The sequence below is a fragment of the Ambystoma mexicanum genome, chromosome 4q (assembly GCF_040938575.1).
Source record: "Ambystoma mexicanum isolate Mex_15411 chromosome 4q, UKY_AmexF1_1, whole genome shotgun sequence".
Classification (NCBI taxonomy): domain Eukaryota; kingdom Metazoa; phylum Chordata; class Amphibia; order Caudata; family Ambystomatidae; genus Ambystoma; species Ambystoma mexicanum.
The window spans coordinates 1,143,809,120-1,143,829,384 of NC_090928.1; the positions used below are offsets into that span (position 1 = coordinate 1,143,809,120).

A 20,265-nucleotide genomic window follows, 5' to 3' on the forward strand; every position below is an offset into this window, starting at 1 on the left:
GGACGGACAACAAAATGTTGACACCATGGCCGCCTAATGGTAGCTTTGACCCATATGCCCAACATTCACTATTAAACCATCTGCACAATACATACAAGGGGAAGAAGTTGGCAAACCATGTGGAGGTGTTTAACTTATGGAGGATGTTCCAGGGGTCTAGACCAGGACCAAATGGAATGTTCACTATGGGGGAAACACCGGAAGAAAAGGAGATTAAGAAAGAAGGAACGGATGGGGAAAAGGAGAGTGAAGGAACAAAGAATATGGGGAATGAAAAACTGGGTGGAGGAAAGGTTGATAAATTAGCTGACATAAAACAGGAACCGAGCAATGAGATACCCTTAACACCGGGAGTGAAAACAGAGGGGGGAGGGTTGTACCCTTTAAGAGAATTAGGAGAAATAAAAGGACAGTTAAGGGCGGCTGAAGGATACTCAAACCCGGCATACAGCCCTCCACCATATGTGGCTCATGGAAAGATACCAATGGGGGACGGGAGGAGAGAAGAGCAGACTGTAGAGATAGGAAACGATGAGTGGGTAGCTGCACAGATATTGTTGAAATTACGAGGATCACTAACTGGAGAGGAAAGGGAGGCGGTAAAGAGAACAAACGAGGATAGTGAAAGAGAGAGTGAAATGAGGGGAGAGGAGCTGCTACGGCAGAAGGAAGAGATTTTGGAAGAAAGATTAGCTAAACTAAGGGATGAGCAGAATGAACTGATAAAACAACTTGAGGGGGAGGAAAGAGAGAGAGTGAGGAAAAGGAAAGAAGATAAGGACGAATTGGAAAAATTAAGGGAGCAAAGTGAGGAGAGAAAGAGGGAAGCTGTAAGGGTAAAAGCAGCAGCAGAAAGGGTATCAAGAGTAGTGATGAGGGAGAAGAAGAAGGAAGAAGAAGAAAATGAAAAGGAAATGGAAATATGGAGGAGGAGGATAATATCAGAGACAGCTAAAAAATATGAAGAGGGGAAGGTAATAGAGAGTATAGTAGAAAGAGAAAGGGTGAAATGGGAAAGGAGGAGAGAGGATGAAAGGATATTGGAAGAGATGAGCAACGAAGTAATGGAGGAATTAAAAAGGAAAAGAGAGGAAAATAGTAGGGAGATGGAGGAGAGGAGTGAAGGGGAGAGAGAAGAGAGTAAGAGGGAGAGTGAAAGATGGGGAGAAGTATATAAAAATAGAGAGGTAGCAACAACGTCAGCACTAAGGGGAACAGGTGGTAACAACGGAAAGGAAGAGGGAGACCTAATAGACTTAAAAACTGTAACAATAAAAGGAAAAAAGGCAGAGTGGGGGGCGCAATTTATGAATGATTTTTGTAGTGAGGATGGAAGGAAGAGTGAAAGGGAAAGCTTAGATAAGCTATACCTCACTAGAACAAACATAGATTCGCCATGGGTGAGTAGAAGATGGGAGGAGCTGGAGAGAAGTAAGGAGGAAGTGAAAAGAATGGGAGAAACACAAACTAACCAACACACGCCACCCACATCACCATCACGCTCTCTAACGCCACACCCCACATGTTCAACAACTGCACGCTCTCTGCACAGAATAAAGCTCGCACCCTTCATGGACGAAGTTACACCTTATGCATGTCGGCTTAGGGACCTCCCTAGTCGCAGGCAAGACAGGCAAACAGACGTGCCAATATTGAACACAGGAAAGGATGAAAAAAGGGGAAAGGAAGAAGAGGGAGGTAGGAGAAGAGGTAGTAAGGAAGGATTTGAAGTAGTAAAAGGAATGGGGGAAGAGGAGGGGTGTGAAGAGTTAACATCATGGAGCATAAAGGATGACACAAGACAGAATGTAATGCCACTGCTGGAGAGAGGAGGGGTTAGACCACAATATGTACCTTGGAAACATACGGATAAGGAAAACATAAAATGTAGGCTCCCATCATTAAGTGGAGGTGCGGGTAAATGGATATATGAAATGGAAAAACACACCGCAGGACAGAAACTAGCAGTGGGAGATGTTAAGGGCCTGTTAATATCAATATTAGGGGATAGAGCGGATGACATTTGGAAAAGAGCGGGATTCCATGGGGTAACAATAACAAACACATCGCATGATGGAGCACCATTTGCAAACTGCAGACATGCGCTATGGCAGGCACTAAGAGTGCAGTACCCAGACACATCAGACATAGGAGCCATTACTTCCCGTAAGATGGGTGAGAACGAGGATCCTGTTGATTATATCCAGGATATTCAAGAGAAGTGGCGCATGGAAACTAGAGAACAATGGGACAAAACACCAGCCATATTTTATCATATACTAGTACAAGGGCTCCCAGAAGGAGTTCAGAGACAATTAAAGAAAGTAGTGGGGATGGAAGCAAAACCATGGCCGGAAATACAACTGACTATAGTACATCACTGTAGAACATGGCAAGGAAAAATGAAACAAAAGGAAGAGGACAGGAAAACAGAAGAGGCCAAATTAGTACAGAAAAAACTTACTAAATATACCATGGAAGGGGCACTAATAACTGCGCCAACACCAATGGCCCAAAGCCCAACGCAAGTAGTGGCTGCACAAAATCCAGCTCAAATAGCGCCTCCACAAGAGGTAATAGAGCAAGTGCTGCCTCTACAATCACACGCACAGAACATGGGAGGAGGGTACCCAATGCAAGGAGCTGGGTATTATAATTATAATAGAGGGAGAGGAGGGTTTATGAGGGGAAGAGGATATGGATATAATACCCAACAACAGGCTGGGGGACTCAGAAATAACTACCAGACAGGGCAACCAGTATACCAGGACAACACAGGGAACTTCCCATGGCAAAACAGGGAACCACCCGTGTGTTGGAGCTGCGGACTATTAGGACACATGTCACGTACATGCAGGGTCAGGCCAGGAACACCAGCATGGAACGAACAAGCACAACATAGGACATCACAAGAACAGCAGGGCATACAACCACAGCAGATGTCACCACAAGGGAGTGACCAACACTATTCCCTACCACAACAACAAATAAAACAATACCTGCCACAAGTAACTGGTGCAGCGTTAATACAACCACCACCACAACCTGAACGAACGCAATTGGGTGGGGTGACGGTGTTGGGGCACAACCCTTACACAGGGAATGGCCAGTCATTGTACCCCCAATAGGACAGCCCACAGACGGCCTTGGTGTGTCCCATCCTGTCAGTAACACCTAATAGTGCGGAGGAGCCACGCATAGAGGTAACGATAGGTGACAAAAAATTATCATTCCTTGTTGACACCGGGGCGACCCGGTCTTGCATAAGGGAAGGTAAGTTTAAGATGTCAGGCGAAGCCATGAACACACAAGGGTTTTCTGGGGCTAAAGGGTTGGTTCCATTTACTGATAACGTTCCGCTATCTATTGGAGATTACGATCTGTCAGTACCACTTTTGTATTATAGTGCCTCACCAGTAAACATACTGGGGAGGGACATAATGAACAGATTAAATATGACGATCTCCTTTACAGAGGATGGCATAATTTGCTCTACTCCAGGGATTAACATGCTTGCAGCACGACAGATTTTGCAAGCATACTGTGGACAGATAGCGATCAGGGCGGAGCCGGTAGACGGCGAGCTATTCCAGTACGGAACAGACATGGCATTTGCATGGATGCCAGGGATAGGAGGGAAAATATGGAGGAGACCAGCAGCCTATCTATTCCGACCAGAAACACCAGCTAATGAACTGGAAGGGAAGGTCATTGCAGTGGACATTGAGAGCATTATTGCAACAGCTGATTATGTTGCTGTGCACGCCCAAGATAAAGAAGGGAGAGCATGGAGGGCGGTGATAGCACTAGCAGAAGGATGTAGGCTGACCCAGGTGTCAGATGAAGAGTTGTTTTCAGAAGAAAAGGAGGAAAATGAAATGGTGTTCATGATGAGTGTAGAAATGTGGCTAACAGTGGCTCACAAACAAGTGGCACAGAAAATTGCAATGGCACTTGAGGCACCCGCTGGCACACCAGTCCCATTTTTTAAAGAAGATATGTCAAAGGTGCCAAAATCATTATGGACTATTAGCCCTTATGATGTAGGATGCATTAAAAGCATAGGGGGTGTAAAGATAAAATTAAAAAAGGGTGCCATACTACCAAGAGTGAAACAATACCCATTGTCAAGAGAGGCAGATGAGGGCATATACGAAACCATAACAGCCCTTATAAACAATGGCATATTGGTCCCCTCAGAATCCCCATGCAACACAGCTGTGTACCCGGTGCGCAAGGCTAAAGGAGGGTCTTGGCGGTTCATACAGGACCTCAGACCGTTGAACAACATAGTAGAAGCAGAGTATCCAGTAACAGCAAACCCGGCCACAATTTTGTGTGGCATTCCAGCAGAAGCATCACGGTTTACAGTGATTGACCTTAAAAATGCTTTTTTCTCAATACCATTACACCCAGACTCACAAGACTTGACAAGCTTCACTTACCGAAATAGGAAGTGGAAACATACCAGATTACCACAGGGATATTGTGAATCACCTTCAATTTTCAATAGGGTAATACAGATGGATTTGGGTAACGTTGAGTTGGAAAGCACAGTGTTACAGTATGTGGATGACATAATAATTTGCAGTACAAATGAAGATAAATGTAGAGAGGACTCATTAAAAATGTTGACGATATTGGCTGAAAAGGGGTACAAGGTAGACATGGAAAAGATACAATACTGTCAGGAACAGGTACTTTACATTGGCCAACTGATATCACAATATGGAAGAAGAATTGCACCACAAAGAGCACAGGCAATATCAGGCACTCCCGTGCCACAGACTGTAAGAGAACTGCAGCAATTTCTGGGACTGTGCAACTACTGTAGAGCATGGGTATTTGATTACAGCTCTTACATAGGACCCCTGCTTGAGGGTTTGAAGGAAGCAAATAAAGGGGAGAAAAAGTTGGGATGGACTATGGAAATGAAGGAGGCATTTGATGAATTAAAAGAAGCAATATCAACTGCTCCAGTACTAGCATCCCCAGACTATGAGCGACGATTTTTTATATTTTCACATTGCGACTCAGCAGTAATGAAAGCAGTATTGGCCCAAAAGACTAGCATGGGCTATAAACCAGTAGCATTTTACAGCGGTCACTTAGATCCAATAATGTTAGGACAATTCTCTTGCGAACAAGGTCTTGCTGCAGCTGCATTTGCAGTAGAAAAAGCATCATCAATAACTATGGGGTGTCCAACTACACTATTTGTAGAACATGCACTATTTGCGATATTGAATAAACCTAAGTCCACACTGACGACACAGAGGGCAACAGGTTATGAGATTATTTTGTCCAAAGCTGAACTGGCAATTGTTAGATGTAGCACGGTTAACCCTGCAAGGTTCCTAGCAGAAGTAATTGAAGAGGGAGATTACGCCCACGACTGCACCCAAGTAACTGAGATGTACTCATGTACTAGGAAAGTTGAAGAAAACGCACTAGAGGGAGGTGAGCTTTTGTTTATTGATGGGTCATCAACTATTGATCAAGGAGACGGGATAAGGAGGACTGGGGCAGCAGTAGTACAAATGATGGAAGCGCCAGTGTGTGTGGCTATTAAGTGTGTACAATTACCACAGCATTACTCTGCTCAAGCGGCGGAACTGGTTGCACTCATATTGGCACTAAAGGAAAGTTTTGATAAAAAAGTTACTATATATTCCGACAGTGCATATGTTACATCCACTGTCCACTCAGGGCTATCAAAGTGGAGAAGAAGAGGGTTTAGGAGAGCTGACGGCACTCCAGTACAACATGCCCTCTTGTTGGCTGAACTAATTGAAGTAATAAACGATCCCCAAGAACTAGCCCTAGTAAAATGCACAGCACACACCAATGGAGAAGACTATATATCAAAAGGAAATGCAGCAGCAGACGCACATGCAAAATATGCTGCATATTTTGGTGAGATATGGAACCCCACAGACTCACAGAGAGGGAGAGGGAGGGGAATAGCGAGGGAGATGTTAATAAAAGAAGGGTACACCCATCTCCCAGCCACCCAGATTATGGAGTTACAAGCGGCTGCACCAATGGCCGAAAAAGAAGTATGGGTGAAAAGAGGATGCACAATGTCACCAACCGACGCACTATGGCGCCAGGGTGGCACTGGGAAAGTTGTAATACCATTGGCATTGTTAAATACCGCCTTGAACCAATTACATCACCCTGCCCATACAGGCAAAGAAATAATAGCAGCACGAATTAGAGAAGATTGGTTCTGTCCCGAGTTAACATCCCATGTGTCAAATTTTATCAGCAATTGCCTTACATGTCAACAGTTCACGGCCGGTCATACTTTAAAGGTGATAAGAGGTACCATACCCCGACCAGAAGGACCTTTTCGGCACCTCCACATTGACTATGTTGATATGATCAACATTTGTCAAGGCAATAGATACATGATAGTAGTAGTATGCCCATTTTCTAGGTGGATCGAAGCAGGGCCCTGTTCACACCCTGATGCGTTTAGAGCAGCCAAATTTATAGTAAGGGAGGTATTCCCCAGGTGGGGAGTGTGCGAGGTGTTAAGATCAGACAACGGACCCCATTTCGCAAATGAAATGTTCCAGCATATCACATCCCTACTGAACATTAAACACAAATTTGCATGTGCGTACCACCCACAGGCCAATGGTGTATGTGAACGCCTGAATGGCCTATTGAAGGAGGCAATTGCTAAAATACAGCAAACAACAAAGAAAAGTTGGTTGTATTGCCTTCCGTTAGCACTGTTCGAACTTAGAAACAGGCCAGGGTCCGACCACCACCTCACCCCACACGAGGTGGTTACTGGACGCCAAATGCGCCTTCCCCTAACACCAACGTCAAGGGCATTCACCGACCAAGAAAGTTCTGCGAATGTGTTAGGTGATGAAATGTATCAATATGTGTCTTCTTTGATTACTAGCGTTGTGTTTGTGTCTCAACAGCTCGAGCGCACACGGGGCGGGTCCACCAGCAACCAAGAAATAGACGAAAATACAGAATTGGGAAAGGAGAACTTGTGCCAAGTTGCCAAAGGTGACCACGTACTACTTCGAAATTTTAATAGAAGGTGGAACCAGCAGAGGTTCACTGGCCCCCATTTAGTAGAGGACGTATCAACAAGAGCAGTAAAACTAAAGGATAAGCGTGCGTGGAACCACCTGCATGATGTAAAAATCTACAAACTGCAGACCCGCCCCAGCGCCAACGACAGGTCCATTGGAAAAACGCCAACAACATCCCCGGCAGCGGAAGAAAACACAACCACAGACAACGACCCAATTGTCCCCTCGGAGAGAATAACGGACGAAGAAGGGGGTGATCCCCACACTGCCCACCCCATGGTCACACGTTCAAAGAGTAAAACTGCTCCCACCATCTGAGCAAACCCCCCCCCATTGACTACTAAATACAATTGTAATAAAAACTAAGGACTTCGCTTGCACCAATACACATGTAAACACGTGAATGTTCTCTTTTTCTCTCGCACATACAGGAGCTGCGTAATATTGTATTGTTAAGAAAAGTTATCTAACAAATTCAGTGTGCAGGCGTAGATGGTGCTGCCAGACGATAGTTACCCAGAAGAATTGTCACACCAATTTGTATACGAAATAAAAAGGCCAACATACTTAAAAAAGAAAAGGGTACGTGTATACTACACGGCCTTCCTCCTGGCCATAGAAAATTACATGCCCCACCTCCGCCCATACTTGCCGGTCTTGAGAGACCGATCACTTAGAGTAGCGTGGGAGCAACTCTTCACCTGGGCACTGAATGACTATTTGATAGGGAGAGCTTAATGAAACAAAACTAACATTTAATAACAAGCACTTTTTGAGAATTTTTAGGCGGGCAACTTTAACGTCGCAAGAATACGCTGCCAGGACTGCAGCAAGGTAAGAGCAAAATGTCGGTGAGGTTAGCATATGTAATAAAAATAATAGGGATTTTTATGATCACCGGAGTTTTGGCTGCCTCTGTATGGCAGTACAGCTATGCTATGAGTTTTTTTGCTGCACCCAAACCTAATGTACCCCACCTCCCTGCTGCAACAGGTGTTACGTCAGGTGGTAACAGTAACAATGAACAAAAGCGAAATAAAGTTAAACGCAGCACATACTCAGACAATAAAGGTATTGATAATTATGTACAAGATTCAGCACACGTCACAAACAACATATGGTACCAGCACATGACCCGCATTGGTAAGCAGACAACTGAGGATAGCTGTTACGTTTGCTCATTAATACCATACGCCATGAGCGCTTCACGAACATTTGTTGCCACAGAAATAGATGAAAAAACAGCACAGTGCATAATATATTTGGCCCTGTTCCAAACGAAAGGAAGATTCCAAGGAACAGTAGTGCACATGACATGGAAAACACGAGACTCATACCCATATGAAAACAACTTCCTCAAGACCTATCTGAGTTATCACAAGACCAGTTTACATGCTGAAGCATTCAGATACATAACAAGTGGCCCTGAAAAAGGAGAAACAAAGAAGGTAACACTGCAGTATCTACCATGTGATTGGTACGCCACGGAAGTTCCGGGTAAACAAGGATGCTGGGAGAGGCCATTACTGACGATAACAGGAAAGGTGTTCCTGGGTACCAGCTGGGAGATAGGAGTGGTTGGCAGCAACATGGTAACAAAAGAAACTATCTCAACCATCGAGACACACAATCATCGATGTTGGACGACATGGATCAAGTACGTACCAATGCTCACGTGGGTAGAAGAAGATGAAGACCCGATAACTATATTACCATTGACTGCGCCCAAAGTATGTTACCAGCATAAAGGAGAGGTGGACGTGGGATATAACACCAATTGTGCAAGTGTGATGGAGTTACCTGAGGGGGGAGCGGGAACAGCAGTAATAATGGACCATTATTGGGCCTGCGGAGAAAAGGCATATCATACACTGCCTCCCCTGTGGAGTGGTGTGTGCACAATGGTACACGTCAATGTACCATCACTAGTGGTACCTAAGAAGCATGTCGATGTGGCGAAATTTCCGAAAATGGATGAAGGAGACAGGAGAAGAAAGAGATCTGCACCACTCCAGAAGGAGCAAGAAAACAGGACCAACAGCAATGATACTGTCCTAAACAGGAGAAAAAGACAAGGAGAGCCATTAACAGGAAATTATCTGTGGGGAAGGTCGGAAACGGAACTAACCTCAATACCGCCAGAACACAGACTATTCAGCAGAGCAGCAATGTTCTTCTCCTCAATAATACATCCGGGACTGCAGGCATACGCAAACGCAAAATGGCTGCAAATAACCAGATGGGAACTAATGATGACCATAAATTCGACAGTAAATGGGTTTAACGCAATTAAAGAGGAGCTGCGAGCTGTAAGGATGGTAGCACTACAGAACAGATATGTATTGGACCTTCTCACAGCAATGGAAGGAGGAGTTTGTGCAAAGATAGGACAATCATGCTGCACGTTCATACCTGCCAACGATGCCGACAATGGTACACTAACAGAAGCAGTTTCACAATTGGCCCAGATGCACTCCAAAATGATGGACGAAAGTAACGGCGTAAACAAGGATAAAAGCTGGTTTTCACTATTATGGTCATGGATGCCATCTTGGCTGTCAGATGGACTGAAAATAATAGTGGGATGTGCTATTTTGGCTGGAGCTGCACTGATAATAATTAGATTTTGGAAAGCCCGGAAGGCGCGCTCAACTGATGAGTTGCTGGAAATGGTGGGAATGCACCCCTTGATGCCAGCGGATGACGGCCAGCACACAGGTGTGATAATACACGAAAGGGAGAAGTTGCGCACCCAAATCATCGCCAATCATCTAGACCCACCATCAGTGAAGATCGAGAACCCAAGGAACCCTAGGAGCTACATAGGAAGATGGGTGTACTGTACTCCTGGAGGAACATGCGAATACATGTATTGGTCATTTGAAGATCACGTAAACCATTATGGACATCTCGGAGGGATAACCAAGATATGGAGAGTAAGAGGAGATAACGAGAAGGATATGTTTGTGGTCGACAAGTCGACCAGAGGGGGGACTGAAGTGGGAGAATGGAAAACCAGACTCCCGTCCTTCACCTCTCGCGCTTGGCCTAGAGGGTCGCGGCCCAGACACCCGCCACGAGAAGAGTTTGCCCATTTACCAGATGACCAAATACCCTGGTACAGAAACATACGGATGTGTCCATCTGCCTGCCCAACAGCCCGCACTGGCCATGCCGACACCTGCGGCACGGACCAACTAGACTGAAATCTACACATCGTTAGAGATGCCATGACGACCTAGATAACGGGAAGCACCGCTGAACTATTATACACGCTGAACATTTCCACACCAATCTACACGAAGAACATACTCAGTGCTCTGACGTAGGCGACAGGCTTATTCACGGACGTGCATCTTTATTATTTTTACATAGGCTTTCAGAATGCAGAAACGCAAGACGCACCATGAGCTCATTTATAACGCTTGCTCACGCTTCTCTTGAAACCCGTTACCATCATGAGAGATATAATGGAAACACGATACTGGCCATGAAACTGTATGCCACTATAACCTAAAGCATCCATGCACTAAATGGATTACTCGTGCACCAGGCCCAAGTAGGCCCCAAGCAAGAGTTCCCGTGGACATTAACAAAGCAAAAGTCAGGTTGCTGAGCCTGCAGAAAGAACCCAGTGGAGCAACCAGCCAAGGTCGTACTGTTGCAAACCCACAGTCAAGAAACAAATCTTCAAAGGCACGATGTTGCAACCTCGCACTCCACGTACCAATGTTAAAATCATATCTGCAAATTAAACCAGACATACAGTGGAAAAACAATATTAATTGTGCAGAATTATGCCTCAAACACGGTCCCTCCCCACGTGACCAAGCCGAACCTGACGAGATGCCAAAACCCAGGAGAGAAAAGGCGTCTGGGTACCTCGCTACGAGACGCAGGCCGACACACTTGAAAGGCTCAATGGACACCTGCTACAGTGGGAACGGTCAGTCTCCCACCTATGAATAAATCCTCACATTGCCTGCACGTACCCATATTGAAACACTGTTGCAACCACAGGTGCACCGTGTGCTGGGAACAACGGTGGTCCCAGGCTGGGGAGCTCACGGATGCACCAATCAGAACATGAGGTTCTTATCTCAGACGTCAGTAACGTTAGCCAATCCTCAGGGGTCTTCATGTAACAATTCTTATGTATCTAATTGTAGGGACAACCCAGATATACCACCTGACTACACCTTAACCACTAATATCATTCTCTATAGGCGTACTATACTAACCCCACCACTCGAGCAACCAATCAAGAGTGGCGATAGGTTCTTTTGGTAACTTTTTGGAATGACGCAAGTAGCGCGTCATAATGTAGTAAAAAGGGCCTGCGAGCCCCACTATTGTGTGTGTGTCAGGACGAACGCGTGCGCTCCTTGACCCATCCCTGCCGTTTGCATAATAAACGACAGAAGTTGCCTTGCTCCTTGTGTGTGCCTCATACTCTGTCTCGATCCGAGATATACACGGGAGGAGTTGGGGCCTCCCTGCCCGGAGGTCTGCGGACGGCCCGGCCGACCCCGGCAGAATCCCCCCCGACAGCTGGATCTTTTGGGAGTTGGCGGAACATGGCTTCGCTGATGAAGCTCTTCCCGTTGTTCACACACACTCGAGCGAGAACAGAGTCCTTCCCATCATTTAATTGGACAGGGATGAACAACTGCTCTCCAATTTGCTGAATATCAGCCAGGCTCTGAGCGGATTTCACATCTTTCTGGACTATAGGAGTGGGAGTTTCTGATTGTGGATTAGTATAGAATCTCAGAGTGTTTCCTTCCAGCGTGGAATACCACCTTAAACTGGAAGGAAGGTTGATTTTCAGAAATAGAGAGGACCCTCCATCACCAGTCTGTTGTCCTACTGCTATTACTGTCACGTCTGGAATTTGGCTATTCTGGAAGTGAAATTCTACTTGGTCAGATTTTTGTTCAACCATGTGGCAGGTGCTGTTTAAACTAACATGGTTGACACTCTGTTTTAATTTTATTGGTCGGCTAGTCTGGGTCCAGAGGACCTTGTTTACGCAATCTATTAGGGGTGACAACCTTCTCAGGAGGTCATTCCCTAGTAAACAAGGGGTGCCCTCTGGAGTCACAACTATGACCGGGTGTTTTAACTTGTGTCGCCCAATTTTAATGTCCAAGTCTGCAGTCCCCTCAACGGAAATTTCCTTCCCGTCAAAGTTCTGCAGTTGTCCAGGAAGAGAGGTGAGAGGAATTTGGTAATTCTCTCCCCTTCCTGCATTCAGTTCGTCAAAGGCCCTTCTGGACAGAAGGGTAGCTTGAGATCCAGTGTCCACCAGTGCCAAAATTGTACCCTGCCCCTGTACTTGTACCGGGGCATAGTATCTTCCCTCCTTCTCCTCAAGGGGGCACAGATAATGCACATTTTTGGACAACTGGTGGGCTAACTTTCTGGTTTTGGACATCGCTTGAGAAGAGATTTGGGCAGAATTCTGTGGAGAGCCTTTGGAATCTGAAAGAAAAAGTTGGCAACTGGAGATCAGAGCCATTGTGGGTTCCCCTGGCTCCGGTTCCGGGCCGCCCCCCCCTTTTTGGAGGCAGTCACCAGGATGGGTTTGAACCAGGGGATTTTCTTGCTGTTGGTTGTGGGATGAGATGGTGGGCGGCGGTAGCTCAGTCTCCACATCTCCCCAGTCTGGATTTGCATCCCTAGGGACCCATTTTTCTTTGGGAGGAGTTCCCCCCTCTCTGAAGGAGAAGATCCTTTTCCCAGGATCCTCTGAGGATCCCTCTCCCTCAAATTGGAAGATCTGTACCTCCTCCTCAAACTGAGTCTGTTTGGGTCTTTTGTTTCTCCTACCCCCCCCTCTGCTCCTTAGGAGGCAGACTTTCAGGGGCAAGAGATTTTGTTTCCGGTTCCTGGGTTTCCAGGGTCTGTTTACAAGGGAGGAAGGAAGCTTCCTCCAAGGCTTTACACCCCCCTTCCCCTTGTGCCTCCTCCCTGGGAACCGGTGAGTTATCGGGGTGCTGCCCCCGTCATTGTTCTGGAGCACCAGGTCCAGAGTTGGGTGCGTTCTGCGCCGGCACGCCCATCTGAGGGTTCTGCTGAGCCCTCACTATGTGACCCAGATCCCGCGCCATGTTTTGAACCTGGCGCTCTAACTGGGAAACCCGCTCAGGCTGATACGGGGCCCTGTTTTCTCCCCTGGGCTGATCCCGGGAAGGGTAGCTGTCCCTTCTCTGGTAATACCCCGGATTGGGAAGATTTGGGTACCCCTCCACCCTTGACCTCCCCTCTCACGGATTCAGTGGTCTGGGCTCAGGGAATTGGGGAAAGAAGGATGGATGGTTTTGGGGCTGAAAGTCGGGTGGATATCTGGGGAAAAAGTTCTGCCCAGGGTTTGGTAAATTTCTGCCCTCCTGTGGAAAGTTTGGAGGGAAGTTCCCTGGGTTCGGTGCTCGGTTGGATCCCCCCCCTTGGGCTGGGGGAGTCCACACATAACCCAGGATGGGTCGATTTCCCTTGTAACGGGGACTTACATAATCAGGAGAGCGAGGGACCCCATTTGTGGGGCTGCCTCCCTGGCTCCCTGTCTGTGACTGGCCCGAGGACCTTCTGGGCCTAGCATTATTAGGTGCAGGTAGGTTTTTAGGCCCCCCCATCTCCAACTCTAAAACGGGGGTGACCTTTACCTCTGCCACCTTGGCAGCAGCAGGGGTGCTGTTGGCTTTGGGGTTTTTCTGGGCATTACTTTTGCTATCTACCGGTTTCTGCACCTCATAGATCCGGGTAGCCTGTTCAATGACCCAGTCTAAAGATCTTTTCTCGTGAAAATCCCTCACAAGCTGGGTCATTATGTATTTGGGCAAGGCATGAAAAAATGTATTAATGAATTCTCTACTGTCTGTGCGCACCCTTCTGGTGGTCTGCGCAAAAGCACGTTTCAGTTCTTGCACAAATTCTTGTGGGGCCTGATCCTCCCCACATTGCAAATTGTAGGCTGCCTTGCGAGCCTCTTGAGGATTTCTATGAATGGAAAAATGTTTCAAGATGGCCGCCTTATAGGTGGACCATCTTAAATGATTTTGGTCCTCCAGCCCCGCAAAGAAACTGGAGTATTCCGGGGAGAAGGTCCACTTTACATATTGAATACAGCTTTGGCTGTCCTTCAAATGGAAAGTCTCCATCATTTGCTCAAACAACTCTAAGTGCTCCCAAACAGAATACTTAGCGTTCTTATGGTAAGGCGTGATGACGCTCCTGATCGCCTTAATCTGCTTTAAGGGGTCCTTAAGCAAGGCCCTTTTTGCCTTATTGGCCTTTTTGGTTCGGGTAACCCTTGTCCATTCATCCTCTGACTCAGAGGCACTGCTCCCAGAGGTTCCTGTCTGTTCTTCCAGGTTTTCCCGGATTCTGCGAGCCTGGGAATGGCTGGCAGAATGTGGGGACCTGGTCTCCTGTTTCCTGTGGTGCTCAGAGGAGTCCTCAGATCCCTCCTTGCTGCCAGGATTTGCTGGGTACCCCCCCCCCACTGACCTAACTGGGCAGAGGTTTTCAGGATGCCCTTAAGGGGCCTACTCTCCTGGGGTTCCCCACTGAACTGTACTGTACTTGGGTGCCCATACCCGGGTGCCCACCCCTCCATTCCTGAGTGGTACTGGCCTATGAGCCCCATACTTTTAGCTGGATAGTAATCTGCCATCCCTGTGGCCCTGTGCTCATGTGCGCCAGGGGACATGGGGGTGGTAGAGTCCAGGGACGGGAGAGATGAAGGCCCCTGGTGTTAGGGCTCCTGAGGTTATGGTCAGGAGTCTCTCTTTCCCAGCGGACCTCATCTCTATCCGCCCCTGCTCCCTGTTGCAATGCAAGAGCCTGCATTTGTGCTTTCAGTTCCTCAGTCAAGGCCTTACTAGACTCTATCAGTCTCTCCTGCATCGCTACCTGTTGTTGGAGCCTATCATTGTGTTGACAAAGGGCCTCATTTTCCCTCTGTGCTTCCTGGTTGGTCCTGGAGAACTGGGCCAGTCTTTGCTGCAGGAGGTTTACCTCCTGAGTCCCATCCCTACTGGCCTGCTCCTTTCTTGCCAGAGCATCTTCCACCCTTCTGGTGTGCTCTACCAAGTTCCGGTTTTCTTTTTGGAGGTCACCCAGCCCCTGGAGGGCCAGGTGATTTTCTTCAATTTCCTTTTTTAAGTGGCAGACTTCCTGGCCTAAAGTGTCTCTTTCCTGACTGAGAGCCTGCATCTGTGCTGCCAGGTCATCCCTCTGTCGTTGAAAGGCACCAGCTTTTTGGCGCTCCTCATCAAACTCTGCCTGGGTATCCAGGTCTTTCAGAATCAGTTTATTGCTCTCCTCTTTCTCTCTATCTAGCTGGCTTTGCAGGGTGACTACCTGCTCCGCGCATGCCCTGTTGAAATTGATCTGTTGCTCCAACTTTTTCTGGTTCTGCAGTAAGGAGTCCAAACTGTCTTGGTGCTCCTTCTGCAGGGCCAGAAATCTGGTATCCTGGTCTGTCTTTTCCTGTTGTAGGATGCCCATATCCTCTTTTATTTTAATGATATATTGCCTACTATCATTTTCTGACTCCTGGCTCCTCTGCAGCCTCTGCTCAGAAGAGGCCAGATCAGATCGGGCCTTCTCTAATGCCATCTGTTGCCTATTTGCCAGATCTTGGCTTTCAGTGCATTTATCCTGCATGTCTCCCATATATAGGTACAGGTATGCTGCTATCCTGGCAATCTTATTGTGTTCATCTTTGGCTTTAGGAGCCATATATAGTTCACTCAGGGCCACATGTAATGGACCCTGATCTCTCCATAGGTCTGACCCTGTTTCAGTGACCTGTCGCGTGATGGCCTGCAACCAGGCATCCTGGCCCTGTTCAGTCCATTCACCTCTCACAAATAGTTTATGTAAGAGGTGCTCTCTGGCTATTTTCATGTCTACTAAGGTCGTCATTCTAGAGATTGGTCTCTGTCCTGACTTACAGAAGTTTGTATTTTATTTTTGCAAAACAGACCTTTTCCTAAGAGCGTCCCTATGAGGAGTGCTTTACAGCGTAACACAGCGTGGTGATCCGACCGGATACGCTGTATTAATCTGCACAAATGGTAGATCTAACCCAAACGTCCGGCACGAGCCCCCAATTTGTAAGAGGATTCAATTCAGCACTACAGCCAAGTCAACGCCTAGTCTAGAATACTGAATGAAAACCCTTATTGATATAACTTTATGTCCAGTTCATGCGTTCTGGATGACTACCCCTATATAACACCCCTCTCTTGGAATCCTCCTGACCCCACTGAGCCAAGAAGTAGTTCTGTTTTGCAAGTTAAAAGGTTTAATTGATAATTTAAACAATATATATATATATATATCACGCTTTATAATAAATTAATAATTGAATATCACACTTAATCTGATATGATAAAGATTAACAAGGAGAATCTGGCACTAGCACACTTCTTTATAATCACTAAGGAGTTGACATGAAATGGATAAGATAGCAACAATACTTTTATGGTTTCAAATGGATGCAATGTGGAATGAAATGCAGTACAGAAAATAACTTGATAGGATTTCAGCAAAAACAACGTAATCACTTTCTTGTACAATTCACCCCCCCCCCCTTTTATGCAATGCAAGGAAATGGAAGGAAGGCACACAATTCTCAGAAATGCAATTCAAATGTAATTCAGTTCACCCAGCAACTTAGACTACAGACGTTGAAAACACAGGCAAAATGCTTTGATATGTGCTGGCAATAAAGTGAAAAATATGCTAAAATGCTTTTAATTCCCTCTAGAGGTTCAGAGTGAGTGGTATCTAGTTAATATTAGTCCAGGCTCACTCTAGCAGTGATGGATTAACTAGCAGGTTAAACGAATTTTTGGCAAATGGAAGGCAAGCAGCAGCAGATTTTTACACGTGAAGAAATTTGCAAATAGCGGCAAAATTCGCGAATGCGCCGAGCGAGATTACAGAGGAACTACAAGGACTATCACTATCGTTTTGGGGTCCTAAGAAAGCCTAGGATCTCAGCTTCCAGATGAAAGTTACTGCAAGTCTCTAGCACAAACGGTCACGGAGATATGAGCGATTAAATAAAGGTCGTTTTTCAGATTTGAAATTTTAAAGTTCAAAAAGACAAGTGCAGCTTGCAACTAGCAAATCACAGGTGACAGCTTTGCAAATGACAGGTGACAGTTGGGAGACAGTTCTACTTAGATTAAAATAGGATTGAATTATATTATTTTAACTAAGAGATTGGTTCTGCACAGTTTTCTAGGTACTCACACTATATTCTTGAGTGAAATGGGCCTCGCCACGGATCTGGTCAGGTTTTAGACTGGACTCTGGTCTCTGCACTTCACAGTGATCTGGGTCAGCTCTCTCTGGTTCTGCTAACAGGTCAGCTCTACTCTGCTGGTCTGGTCTGGGTCTCTGAAGGTTGATGGAGGTAAAGTATGGATTTTCCCGGCAGAGCTTCCAGCTGCAAATGGATTTGAAGGCCCCTATCTGTCCTGTCTCTCTGCTTTTATGTGTTTTTAGAATGGGTGTGTGTGAGCAGCATCACTAGCCAGCCCCTCTCCACTTATCATTGGCCAAGCTTTCATTTCTCCCCTGATTGGGGGAGCTAAGTTGTGTCAGAGTGATGTCATTTTACAGCCTGCAGAAAGTCCACTCCTCCTGTCAACTTGCACACAAATCTAGATTTGAACCAAATACATATTTCATAGCTACACAGTGGTTTGAAATTACATGCACCCATCACATATCACAGGAGGTATACCCTGTTCAAACTCTGCTCTTCCTGGGGGCTTACATTCAGAAATAGCGATATTTTGCACTTTTTAACTGGTTTGCAATCCCGGACATTACCCCAAATTTACACACATGTGCGCAAGGAGTATGGACATTAGTTGATGAAGTGTCAGATTTTTCACATGCACACATTTTGAGTAATATCCTCTTTTCCGCTAAAACCCCCCTGAACATGCCACCGGTTCTAAAAACCTCTTAAAATGTGGGCAGAAAAATCACAAGAATTATGGTGTCATTTATAAAATTTTCACAAGTCCGCTCTATGAGTTATTCATCTTTTTCTAAAACCATATTCTGGCTATAGAGGTGTGTCTTTTCATGTCACATGGTACAGAAACCAGTCTTTCCAGTTTCTGCCAAGCTCAGAGACCCTGCCCCTCCCAGCTTCTGCCAAGAGGAAGCTCCATTTACGACTCCCGCCAATAAAATATTTGCCTGAGTCAGGACAGGGCTTTGTTCAGAGCTCCTGTATTCTGTGGGGGCTCCCCTGTGGCCAGCAAAAGGCAGATAGGCCTGGGAACACAGCTGTGACTCAAGTTTCACTCCTGATGGGGGTAGTTGCCAGGCAGAATTGGAATCTCTTTAAGCCAGTTTTTAGCTACATGTCATTTCTGTTCCCCAGTTTTCTGCATTCAAATAAAACTAAACATTTTTACATATGCAGCTAGAATGCTGATTCTAAGTTTAAAACTATGACATTTAAACAATTGAAACCTATGTGACACACAAAAGTAGGTCACTCAGTCAATTTAAACATTTAGATTTTTTAGTGTCTTTCAGTCCAAATTTAATTAAACTGCTGAAATCCACAGCTCAGCCAGTCTTGCTATAAACCTTCAAGTCACTTCAGAATATAACTTTACATTGGATCCACCTCTCAGTAAGTCTTTCTTTGGCTTGCTTTGGGTTCATTTATTCAGTTTTCTACAAAATCTGGTGGTTTTAAAACGCCGGCTTTTGGATAGTGGTGAGTACTGGTACTGCACCCCTTTTTGGGATTTAAGAAAATGAATTCCCAACAGTTATGGGTTTGCTTTTGGCAATCAGCATTGCCACTCCCAATGGTTTCAGACTACTGTGTGAATAGTCCAATGGTGGTTTTAGGCAGCGTCCTTCTGTGCCCATAACATCGGCAAAAATGAGTGGCAGCCTATTCTTCATGCATTTCCCTGTGCATTTTCTGGGAAGCTCTGGCCATCATGATGTTTTCCATGTCAATACTGCACAGTTTTTGAGGTATGGCTCGGATGCATGGGTAAATAAATCCCACAGGGCCATGCTGTATCAGTCGCCATTTGTTTGAACCTGGTGATATATACGTCAAAAGGTAAGTCGACCCTTGTCTGAAATCAAGCAATTGCTCCTGCGCTAACATTGTTATCTCATGTCAACCAAACGTCACTCTGAGGAGGTTGAAAAAGGCTTGATGTGAATTTAAGATTGGATTGTTGGTAACCAAAGGAGGGGCCCATGCTAAAGCTGCTCCAGTGAGATGTGAAATCATGTGCCCAACCTTGTCCTTATCTGTGGGAAAATATGGTGCTTTGAAAGTAAATTGCACAGTGCATGCATCCAGAAACTCCTCGAGTTTGTGGGGATTGCCATTGTAATAGACCAGGAGGAAATTCATTCACACCTGGGGTCTTGACTACTTGTTGCCGTAAATGGAAGTTTTCTTGTTTTTAGGGCTTGCACTTCCAGTGTTTGATTCTGAACTGCTTCTACTAACTGCTGCATTTGATCAATTTGTGGATCGACTGTGTATTTAATTTGGGCGTTGCTATCTGTTATGTAACCCTGTAATATTCTAAGACTACTGGCCTCTCAGTGGCAATAAATGTTGTGATACAGGTCCATCAAAGATTCTGTAGCTCAAGACTGACCCGATTCTGCAGTCGTCACAAGGAGATGTACAAAAGAAATTTTCCTGAGAAGAACACCCCAAAATATATCTGGAAGGCCATCTTTCCAGGGAAACCTCTGGGGTTGCGGGGGGAAACCTGAAGCAAAGTGGCCTGCAATGGTTTCCGTCTTCTACTTCATCTGGTATGATGTCTGCTTTCTGAATGATCCTTCGGGAGCTTTTCTGTCTCTCGATATGCAAGCGTGCAGCTTTCTCCGTCTGATGCCGTGTCTGAACAAAAGATAAGATGGGGATGTTGGTATGATTGACGGATTCCTCTAGATGTAATTGTGAGGGTAGCAGATGACCTTTTTACATACTTCAAAATGATAGACACAGACTGCAGGTACAATGCTGGGATCGGTTATGCTTGTGAGTGTGAGGCGACTAAAGGATAGAGAATGCCAGGTTAAAGAAATAGATGATAAGAGACAGAGAAGGGAATTAAGGTAACAAAGGACCGAGATACAAGAGATTCGATTTTACAAGCGTTATGCCAAT

General features: G+C 45.9%; 1 protein-coding gene across 6 annotated transcripts in view; it reads left to right on the forward strand.

Annotated features, from left to right (window-relative positions):
* LOC138468255 (uncharacterized) overlaps positions 1-20,265 on the forward strand; it is a 733,586-nt gene that overhangs the window by 624,721 nt on the left and 88,600 nt on the right. The window contains exon 7 of one of the 6 annotated variants that reach the window (XM_069608731.1): positions 6,945-8,220. The exons of 3 other annotated variants lie outside the window; for them this stretch is intronic. In XM_069608731.1, the coding sequence (XP_069464832.1) occupies positions 6,945-7,382 (438 nt within the window). In that variant the 3' untranslated portion in view covers positions 7,383-8,220. Of the gene's footprint in view, positions 1-6,944; positions 8,221-20,265 lie in introns of those variants that run through there. 2 more of the 6 variants (XM_069608730.1, XM_069608729.1) reach the window with 2 other exon arrangements.